The sequence below is a fragment of the Grus americana genome, chromosome 19 (genome assembly GCF_028858705.1).
Source record: "Grus americana isolate bGruAme1 chromosome 19, bGruAme1.mat, whole genome shotgun sequence".
NCBI classification, from domain to species: domain Eukaryota; kingdom Metazoa; phylum Chordata; class Aves; order Gruiformes; family Gruidae; genus Grus; species Grus americana.
The window spans coordinates 5,097,279-5,108,064 of record NC_072870.1 but is presented as its reverse complement, the minus strand read 5'-3'; the positions used below and the strand labels follow the sequence as shown (position 1 = coordinate 5,108,064).

Genomic DNA, 10,786 nt, shown 5'->3' with positions numbered 1-10,786 from the left:
TCGTGGTGCCTGATGCGATGAGTCCCAAGCAGAGGGTCCCAGACCCCCCGGGGTGGTTGTGCCCGAGGCGGTGGGTCCCAAACCCCCCCTGGGGTGGCGGTGCCCGGTGCGGTGGGTCCCATCCCCCCGGAGGGGCCGTGCCCCAGGCGCTGCTCCCGGAGTCCCCGGGGAGTCGGGGCCTCTCCAGCCCCCGGGGCGGGGAGGCGGAGCCCGGCCGGGAGGCGGTGGCGGTGCCCGGCCCCGGCCCCGGGCGCGGGGCGGTGTCAGGCCGGTTCCACCGCCCCGTCCGGCCCCCGGGCGGAGCCGGGCGCGGAGCGCGGAGCCGAGCGGGACGCGGAGGAGGCGAGCGGGGCGCGGGGCGGCGGGATGCCGGGCTACGACTACAAGCTGCTGGAGCGGCCGCGGCGGCGGGTGCTGTGTCCGCTCTGCGGGAAGCCCATGCGGGAGCCCGTCCGCGTCTCCACCTGCGGTCACCGGTTCTGCGACACCTGCCTGCAGGAGTTCCTCAGGTGAGCCCCGCCGTGACGTCACGCTGCGCCCCACGGAGCACCCCCCGTCACCCCTCGATCCGGAGCCCCGCACACCGGGGGGCAGCGGCTGCTTCCTCGCCCCCCCCGCTCCTCTTTTCCCCTCCCCGCCGGCCCTGGGCGTCACTGCCGGGTGCGGGGCCGCCCTGCACGCCGGGCTGCCCCGGGGAGGGGTGCGGGGTGCTCCGGGGTGTGGGGTGCCCCAGGACGGGGAGGGGATGCGGGATGCCCCGGGGGTGCGGGATGCCCCGGGCCAGGGAGTGCGGGGTGCTCCGGGGGGTGCCCCGGGCCGGGGAGGGGGTGTCCCGGGGGTGCCCCGGGGGTGCAGGATGTGACAGCGGCCCCGCGGGGTGCAGCGGCCCGTGGGCCCTCTCGGTGAGGAGGAGGAGGAGGAAGAAGAGGAGGGCCGGGTGAAGCCCGGAGCGGCGAGTTTCGAGCGCTTGCAAAGATTGGTACTTAACCCCTTCCTGCCCCGGCCCCGCCGCAGGAAGCGACCGGGGGCGGGGGGGGGGGGAAGAGGTGTCCGGCCACCCCCGCGCCCACGGGTGAGCGCGACCCCGGCCGTGGGTGTTCGCTGGGAGCGAGGGGATGGAGCCCCTTCCCACCCCCCCGCGGTTTGGCAGCCCCGGCCTAGGTACCGGCAGCCGACGGGGCTGCCCGCGGGGCACGTGCCGGCCCGGTTGCTGGCCGCCGTGCCCGGTGCGGGGGTCCCACGGTGGCACGGAGAGGGGGTGTCCGCGCCTCCCGGGCCGGGTGTGCGGCGGTACCGAGTGTCACTCCGGGCCCGGGTTTCTGCTGCTGCCTCCGGCTGCACCTCACCCCGCCGAGACGACCTTTGCCCGGGCCGGGGGCCCCGTGGGCCGGTTTCTACGAAACCGGGCGTTCCCCAGGGCCCGTGCCAGGCAGCGCCTCTGCTCCGCACCTACATCCACCTCGTGGGCACCTCGGCTCTACCAGGGCGGCCGGACGCTGGGGTCCCCCCACTGAGCCCCCCTCCATCTTGCACAGGATCAGGTTTGGGGATCGCACGGGCTGAGCCATCCAGCCCCACCACGGTGCTGGGGTGGGTGCCGGAGGGTGCTGGGGCTCTCCCACCCCATCACCTCGCTGCACCCCAGCACGCCGCGAAGGTCAGAGGCAAGGACGGTCCCCCCGGGCGCTGCCTCAGCACATTCCCTGCCCGGCCGAGCGTGAGGAATGGGGAGGCTTTGTCGGGGATTAGGCGCTGGCTTTGGGTTGCCGTCCCGCTTCCCTGCCAGCCCCGGCACCCCAACACTGTGCACGGGGTGTAGGCAGGGCCGGCTGCCCCTGGAAAGGTGACAGGGCGAGGCCATCTGTGGGGTGATGCCATCTGTGGGGTGATGACAGCCGTGGGCTCCCCAAAATGGACCGGGTGCCTGGCCCCGGCCAGGTGCAGCTTATCTCTGCGGGTGCCTGGTGACTCCCACAGAAACACCCACTGCAAACATCGGGCACGTGGCAGGGCTGGATGTGGCCGTGTCCCCCAGGGATCACACCCTGCAGCACGGGGCTGGTCCTCCTGGGGATCACTTGGCACCCCAGCACAGGGATGGTGACCGCATGGCACATCACTGCGCCGTGCCCGGGCATCCCAGGTCAGCACGTGCCAGGTGGCACTGCTGGCTCCGTCACGCCCATCTTGCATCCGCTTGGCAGCCCCGGTCGAGGCTGCGCCAGCGCCTGCCAAGGACGCGCGGTGATTAGACGCACAGGGGCTGCGCGCGGGCAGGGCGACCGCGTGGCCTCATCTAGAGCCACCTCGGGGAGACCAGAGCCCTGGAGTCCCTGCTGTGTGTCCCATGGCCTCCCACCTCGATGTCCATCGGGGATGGCATGTGGGGTGCCACCCTCATCTCTCCCTCGGCATGGCGTCGTGGGGGCCAGGGGCGATGGTGGCTCTTGGCCAGCCGTGTCACGGGCCAGGCTGCCTGTTTGGCTCCATCCCTGTCCCTGCACCCCACGCTGCCCCTCCGCAGGCTGGACCTGAGCGGGGCCATTCCCACCTTGGGGACGGCTTTTGGGAGGAGCACCCCATCCTGGGGGCCCAGCAGGACAGGCACCCCTCCAGGGCCAGGCTGCCTGTCCCCCGTCCTGGCTCACCGTGGTGGCTGGTGGGGCCGTTTCCTGTAGAAACCAGGGCCACATGTCCGGGCTGCACATCTGGCGCCCAGCTGTTACCCCCCCCCCCACCTCCGGGCCCCAGCACCTGGGGCTGTGGGCACCCATGGCCCCCGCCAGCACCTTTCCTGGCCAGCCGCCTGCACCCTGCCTTAATCCTGGGGGGCCAGGGCAGGCGAGGGGGCTGACGGGGCTCCAGATGGTGCCACGCTCGTGGCGGCTGGCCCAGGCCCCTGGGGACTGTGGCTGCTGTGCTGGACTCGGGGGGGGGGGGGGGGAAGGGGGGGCTGCCCGGGGGGGTGTCTGGTGGGGGCATTTCCCAGCTCAGACAGATGGAGCAGGATTAGAGCTGCGGTTCCCCAATGGCCACGGCTGGATTTGGCACGGGGTGAGCACTCAGCGGTGGAAGGGCAGCGCCGATGTCCTGGGGTGGGATGGCGGGGACCCCATGGGACATCGTGGCTGTGTCACCAGTGACGTGCTGTTCCCCATCCCCGAGTGATCCTGACACCTCTCTGTGTCTTACAGCGAAGGTGTCTTCAAGTGCCCAGAGGACCAGCTGCCCCTGGACTATGCCAAGGTGAGCCTGGCACGTGGATGGGGTACCCCGCTCCGAGGGCATGTCCTGTCACCTGTGCCCCCCACCAAGGGGCCGGTCCCAGGCTTCGCACACCCACCTGGCACAGCTGTGCCAGCCTGGCATAGCCTCCCGCGCGGAAGCAAGAGCCCTTTGTGCCGCAGGGCCGGGGAACGGAAACTGGCTCCCAACAAAGGGTGCTTGTTCGTGTGCCGGCGGGGGGGGATCCGGCCCCGGGCAGGGTGCCTGTGGCTCCCGGCCAGGCTGGGGTGGGGGGTCCGTGTGCCCCCGCAGCCTGGTGCGGGATGCTGATGCCCGGCGCTGCCTCCCCAGATCTACCCTGACCCGGAGCTGGAGGCGCAGGTGCTGAGCCTGGCCATCCGCTGCATCCACAGCGAGGAGGGCTGCCGCTGGACCGGGCTCATCAAGCACCTCCAGGTAGGGTCCGGTAGGATGGAGGGGGGCAAGGCTGCACTCCACGGCCCCCCCTCACTATCTCTGTGACCCCCAGGCCCATCTCGGCACCTGCGGCTTCAACGTCATCCCCTGCCCCAACCGGTGCAGCGCCAAGCTGAGCCGCCGCGACCTGCCCGAGCACGTCCAGCACGGCTGCCCCAAGCGCCGGGTCAAGTGCGAGTTCTGCGCCAGTGACTTCACCGGGGAGGCCTTTGAGGTGAGCGCTGGCGGGGGGCACCGTGCTGGGGTGGGGGGGTCATGGCCGTGGTGGGGACACTATGGGGGGACACAGCTGGCAGGGGTGTCATGGGGGCATGGCCTGACTGGGGGCACCACGGAGCGTGTAGCCAGGTTAGGGGGTGCCATGTGGGGACCTAGATGTGCTGCAGGGCACCATGGGGACAGAGCCTGGGTGGGGGACACTATGGGGGGCACAGCCTGGCTGCGGGGGGCACTGCATCCCTGGCTGGGCTGGCTGGTGAGGGCAGCCGGAGGGTGACAATTCTGCCGCGGTCCCCAGGGCCACCAGGGCACGTGTCCCCAGGAGAGCGTGTACTGCGAGAACAAGTGCGGGGCCCGCATGATGCGGCGCCTGCTGTCCCAGCACACCCTGGCCGAGTGCCCCAAGCGCACCCAGCCCTGCACCTACTGCACCAAGGAGTTCGTCTTCGACACCATGCAGGTGAGACAGGGCCCACGGGGACCCTCGCCCCGCCGGCTCTTGATCTCGGCTGACAGCCACCCTCCGTCCCCAGAACCACCAGTACCAGTGTCCCCGGTACCCCGTGCCCTGCCCCAACCAGTGCGGGACGCCCAGCATCGCCCGGGAGGATGTGCCCACCCACCTCAAGGAGAGCTGCAACACTGCCATGCTGCTGTGCCCCTTCAAGGACGCTGGCTGCAAGCACCGGGTGAGTGCGTCCCCAGCCCTGTGCCGGTGTCCCTGTGCCCATCCCACCCCGGCATCCTTGTGCCGTTCCCATCATGGTGTGCCTGTGCCCTACAGCATCCCCACACCTCTCCTGCCCTGTCCCCTGTGGTGTCCCTGTTCTGCTCTGTCCCATCCATGTGCCTCCCTCCTTGTCCTGCCTCACCCCTGTGTCACTTTGCTACCCAGGTGTCCCCATGTCATCCCGACCAGGTGTCCCCATGCCACCTCTGTGTCCCCACAGCATCCCTGTGCCGTCCTGCTCCAGTACCCCCATGCTCCAATGACATCCCCATGGCATCCTTCTCCTGTCCCGTCCCACTTCGTGTCCCCACGCTGTCCCGTGCCCCCGGAACCCCCCCACTGACGGTCCTGCTGTTCCTGCAGTGCCCCAAGCTGGCCATGGGCCGTCACCTGGAGGAGAGCACCAAGACACATCTGGGCATGGTGTGTGCCCTGGTGAGCCGGCAGCGTCAGGAGATCCTGGAGCTGCGGCGGGATGTGGAGGAGCTGTCGGTGAGCAGCGACGGGACCCTCATCTGGAAGATTGCCGACTATGCCCGCAAGCTGCAGGAGGCCAAAGCCCGCAGCAACTACGAGTTCTTCAGCCCCCCTTTCTACACTCACAAGTACGGCTACAAGCTCCAGGTCTCGGCTTTCCTCAACGGCAATGGGAGCGGGGAGAGCAGCCACCTCTCCGTCTACATCCGTGTGCTGCCGGGCGAGTACGACAACCTGCTGGAGTGGCCCTTCTCCTACCGCGTCACCTTCTCCTTGCTGGATCAGAGCGACCCTTCGCTCTCCAAGCCCCAGCACATCACCGAGACCTTCCACCCCGATCCCAACTGGAAAAACTTCCAGAAGCCGGGAGCCTCACGCAGCTCCCTGGACGAGAGCACCCTGGGCTTCGGCTACCCCAAGTTCATCTCCCATGAGGACATCAAGAAGCGGAACTACGTGCGGGACAACGCCATCTTCATCAAAGCCTCTGTGGAGATCCCCCAGAAGATCCTGGCCTGAGCCCCAGTGCCCTGGGGGGGACAGGACGTGAGCCGGGTGCCCGCCCAGGGGTACCCCAGCTGGTGCTGAGCCCCTGCCCGCAGCCGGTGCCCCCGGCTTGGGGATGCTGCTGTGACAGCAGCCGGCGGCTCTCAGGTAGGCAGGGGCTGGGGCTGCTCCCCCGTGTCCCTCCCGGGGCTGGGACCCCGCTGCAGCCCCAGCTGCCCCCCCAGGGCAGCCCCTTCTCAGGTGCCCGGGGGTGTCGGGGGGCTGGGCCCCCCAAGCCCCTCACTGGGGCACCAGCAGTCCCTGCCAGCCTCGCTGGGGACTGCGTGGGACCCTGCTGCCCAGAGCCATATTTTGTAAGCTGGTGCCCCCCGGGAGCACGGTTGTTATTTATTACCCCCGGGCCGGGGCCCGCTGCCTGCTCCCTGCCGCTCTTTTTCAATAAACTTTTCTTGTATTTATTATGGCTGCCTGATCATCCTTCTTCTGCCCAGCCAGGGATGGGATGGGATGGGATGGGGGGGGACTCCTGTCCCCAGACCCCGCCGGCACAGGGTGTTCATGGTGTGGCCATGGGTGCTGGGGACAGGGAGAGCCAGGGCTGGGCTGGGGGGCACGGAGGGGGGTAATCCCTGACCCACATCCTGGCAGCAGACGGGCTCAGATGGAGACGGTTAATTCGGTAATCGCCAGCAGCGGGGATGTGCTGGGGGGGGGTGGAGGTGGCACCAGCCCTGGGGTGCTGTTCTCCTGCAGCCCCCCTGCCCTGCCGGCCCCTCGTTAGTGCTGGGGCAATTAAAGCCCCAGGGGGAGGCAGAGATTCAGGGCAGATGAGGGTGGGTGGGCAGGCAATGGCTGGGGGCAGGAGAGGCATTTTGGGGGGGGGGCTGGCTGGATCAGACCCCAGGTGTGTGTCCCCCCCAGATAACCCTGGCAGCGATGGGGGGGGGGGGGGTCGCCATCTCTGCAGACTAATCCCACAATTGCATTAGTGCTGCCTTGGCTTAACACAATTAGCCCCTAATTAGCTGCACCCCGTGGCCCCCGGCCAGGCTGGGGAGGGGATAGTGCTGCCGGGTGTCCCCATACCCTGTGCCCCCTGCTCTGGGAACGTCCCCCTGGGCAGGGTCCAGCCCAACTGGGGGGTGGCCTGGTGCTGGCGGGGGGGCGGCATGGCACACGCCTTGGGCCGGGGGTGGCACCATGGGGCCCTGCAGCACCAGCTGGCCCTGGGGAATGGGGTGAGCCTCCTGCCCATACTGGTGCCCAGTGCTAGCCTGTACTGGTGTCCATACTGGTGCCCAGCCCACCCCATACTGGTGCCCAGTGCCACCCTTATACTGGTGCCCAGTGCCAGCCCCTATTGATGCCCAGTTCTTGCCTATACTGGTGCCCAATATTATCCCATACTGCTGCCCAGTGTCAGCCCATACTGGTGCTTGATGCTGAGCCTATGCTGGGGCAAAACGCAAGGCCATACTGGTGCCCAGCACCAGCCCAAACTGGTGGCCAATGACAGCCAATTCTGTTGCCCAGTATCAGCCTGTTCTGGTGTCCAACGCCGGCCTGTATGGTGCCCAGTGCAAGCCCATACTGGTACCCAATGCCGTTCCTACGCTGGCGCCAAACGCAAACCCATACTGGTGCCCAGTGCCAGCCTGTACTGGTGCCCAGTGCCAGCCCTATACCGCTGCCCAGCGTCAGCCCACGCCGGTGCTGGACACCGGCCCCCAACTGCCGGTCCGTCCCGCTGCCCGGTGCAGCCCCCCCCCGCCCCCCCGCTGCCCGGATCCCGCCGGTCCCGGCGCTGCGCTCGGCTCGGGGGCGCCGCCGCGCGGTGTCTGCGGGGCCGCTGCGGGCCGGGCCGGGGCTGCCCAGGGGCGGAACCGCTGCCCACGCACGGAGCGGGCTCCTGCCCAGCCCCGCGGCTCTGCCCCACGGTTTGCCCCCTTTCTGACTTTTTTTTTTTTTTCCTTCCCTCCTCCCGCAGCGGCCGAACCCCCCGTCCCTGCCCGGTTAAGACCGATGTGGGCCGGGCTGATGAGGGTAAAAGCATCGGCCAGCACCTGCACTGCGTACAGTTTCTTTATAGCTATTTTATGGTTTTATATGCTATGTCTTTTATTTATATTTTAGCTACGTGTGTGCAGGACCTGTCCTGTTCCTATAGCCAGGCCATACAGCCGGCAGCTGGCAGCATCTTGTTGCACAGCGGTTACTCCAAAAAAAAAAAAAAAAAAAAAAAAAAAAGTCCATAGATTATTTATGAACAAAAAGCTTCAGCTAGTGTGGGGAAGCGATGCTGGTGAAAGCCTGCACAGCAGCTCCTGCTCGCTGAGCGCCCAGCATCGGGAAGCCATTCCAGGATGGGAAACAAACCCAGGGGTTCCCGTGACCCTGCGGTGCCTCGTCCCCAGCCCAGGGACCTACTTACAACCCTCTGCTTTCCCTGCTTGTGTGTTTTGGGGTTGGTTTTTTTGGTTTTTGTTTTTTGTTTTTTTTTTCTTTTTCTTTCCCTTCTCCAATTGTAACTGACATTTGCCGTCAGGTGCCGCTCTCCAGTAGTTCCCAGCACTGGCACTCCAGCACGGACGCACCCTGTGCCGCTCAGCACCGCACGCCAGCTCCATTTACCCCGGCACTTTGCAACCGGAGCCAGAGCGCACACGTCTGGGTGCAGTGCCGGGCTGGAAATGTCAGCCGGAGATTCAAGCACCTCTTAACCTTCACGTGTTTGCATAAAATGGGGGAGCAAATCCCCTGCAAGACCTGGGCTGCAAGGAGGAGATGCTCTTAATATTCATGGAGGGGAGGGAGAAAAAAATCGATTTGCTACTAAATTTAGCCACAAATATTAAGTTTAAAAATAAACTTCCTGGAAACTTGTAGGTTTGAAAATTTATTCTAAAGGCCCAGAACCTGCCAGCTTGCTCCTGGCTCTATCAGACCAGCGCGGCTTGGACACTGGCCGAGTAGTTCACAAGATGCTCAAGCTATAGGGGAAAGTGTTATTAAAGGCTCTATAAATCCAGGGAGCCCCCAGCCCAGACGGGACTTAAGACCCCAACCCCAGCAGAGATGCCCTTATCTAACCACACTCCATGACAAAACCTTTGGGATGCAGACAGGGAGAATTTTTGGCAAAACCACGTCGTCTACCCCTCCTGCGGTAAAGCCCTGACTTGTGCCGATTATCGTCGGGGGGGTGTTTTTGGGTTTTTTTTTTTTTTTTTTTAGCCAAGACGGCTAAACCAGGCGTTAATATTTCATCAGGAGAAAAAACACCAGACAAATTTGCTTTGCACATCCTTTATTAAAAACCTGGCCAGGCTCCCCTCCCTCCCCAGGACCAGGTGGTGCGGAGAGGGTTTTACAGTGGGACCATTTAAATCTTTCACCACTTCCATTTTAGTGCATCTCTTGGGCTAGCAGCCATCCCTGCTGAATTAATGGTTTGTACCCAATTGCCTTGAAATTAAACAACTAATTAGATCAAATACTCCAGTAATTTTATTGCAATTCGGCCTTGTTGAGCATTGGAAGAGCAGCGTGAAGGCAGCCGTGGCTAGAGGATGTCCGACATGAGCTCCCCAAGGAGGTGATCTCAACGCACCCCTTTCCTTTGGCTCCTCCACCCCACAGACCCCCCCCCCCCCGATCGAGCAGGATTTTTATTCAGCTCCGATTTTTTTGCAGCATCTGCAGCAGTTGCTCCTCTCCAACAACGTGCTGCTGGTTTTTCAGCAGAGAACATCTTGTTGCATTGCCTACCTTGGGTCAAACTCAACATTCCCAATCCTCCTACCATCTACCAGGTATGGCGAGCTCAGCGTAAGGGGGAAACCCCCCCCCAAACATGACAAGTAAATCTTTGGGAGAAAACCCTGTTTGGCCCTAAAGGAGAAGTTTTAAAAGGTTTGAGCTGGCTCTGCCAGAAGCCTTCGGCTTAGTTAGTTGTGGCTGCAGGTAACTCGGCAGCGGAGGCAGCAGCTGCTCACACCAAAGTCCCCACTGGCCAGTTATCACACCAGATCTTCGTTCCGGTAAACGGGTCTGACTAGCTGGAAAGAGGATGTAAAAGTCTCCTGGAGAAACTCTGCAGAAGGGATTCCCCCCGTTGGGGGGGGGGACGGATAAAGAAACCAGATACCGAAGGAGCTCCAGCGATGCCATCGCAGGGCGGATGGACGGAGCAGCCGCTCTCGGCACGGCGTTTCTGGATGCTGGAGCCGGGACGCAGCAGTGCCCGTGGGCAACGACAGCTCTTCCCGGCTAAGCTTAGCTGGGCTTAGCTGCCCAGTTTAGCCCAAATTCCCAGAAAAGCACGTGGGAACTAAATATGTTTCTTAGTATCTGGGGAACACTGGAAACAGCATGAAAGGTATTAGTTTCCCATCGGAGGGATTTGGGCGCTCAGATGTTTGCAGCGAGCGCAGAGATGCTCTCTCCTTGTGGCGTCTCTTCTGAGAGGAAAGCGCGCCGTCTGTCACCCGAATTAGGGGTATGGGCACCGGAAAGAAACCCCCTTGCGGCCCCTGTCTTCCAAAAGGGGTCTATAAATGTTACAAATCTTTAAAATTTTATATTTAGTATTATGCTAATAAGCAAAACTCTGCATTTATTATGCACGCTCTTAGGTCGGCACTTTGAAGGCCAGTAGCTCCTAGGCCCAGCTTTTGGGGCAGCCCCACGCCTCTCCACGTTTCCCTCCCGGGCAGGGAAAGCAAACCTTGGGACAGCCCCCACCCTCGCCGATGTTGTCAAAAATCCCTGGACAGGACTTAAACCACCCCCTTGGCTCCTCCTCCTTTTTAAAATAATTATTTCAGCATCTTTCTGGCTCTTGGATTTTGTATCTCTTCTGTTTTCTCAGAGCTTCTTGGTGCTCTGGTTGGAGAAGGGCAGCCAGGCTGTGCCCGACACAGTCGTACCCCAGAACCCCCTGGAGACACTTCCCCAAATTCCCTTTGGGACGAGCACCCACCCCGTGCCGCCGACCACGGCCACACAAGCCTCACGCACTCGCACGGCATCAAACCAGCAGAAGGGGCAGAGGGACCAGGTCTCTCTTTTTTTTTATTTTTCCTGCAGACAAAAAAAAAATAATTAAAAAAAAAAATTCTCGTTCATACCCGTAGCACATAAGCAGCAGCG

The 10,786-nt window shown here is 63.7% G+C and overlaps 1 protein-coding gene across 1 annotated transcript; it reads left to right on the top strand.

The window, feature by feature from the left end:
* The first annotated feature begins 298 nt into the window (after window positions 1–298).
* On the top strand, window positions 299–6,093 carry TRAF4 (TNF receptor associated factor 4). The gene is made up of 7 exons (XM_054847500.1): window positions 299–509; window positions 3,195–3,246; window positions 3,577–3,681; window positions 3,755–3,916; window positions 4,220–4,381; window positions 4,455–4,610; window positions 5,015–6,093. Exons 1-7 carry the CDS (start codon window positions 367–369, stop codon window positions 5,645–5,647), a joined length of 1,413 nt encoding a protein of 470 aa, XP_054703475.1. The 5' UTR covers window positions 299–366; the 3' UTR covers window positions 5,648–6,093.
* The last annotated feature ends 4,693 nt before the right edge of the window (window positions 6,094–10,786 follow it).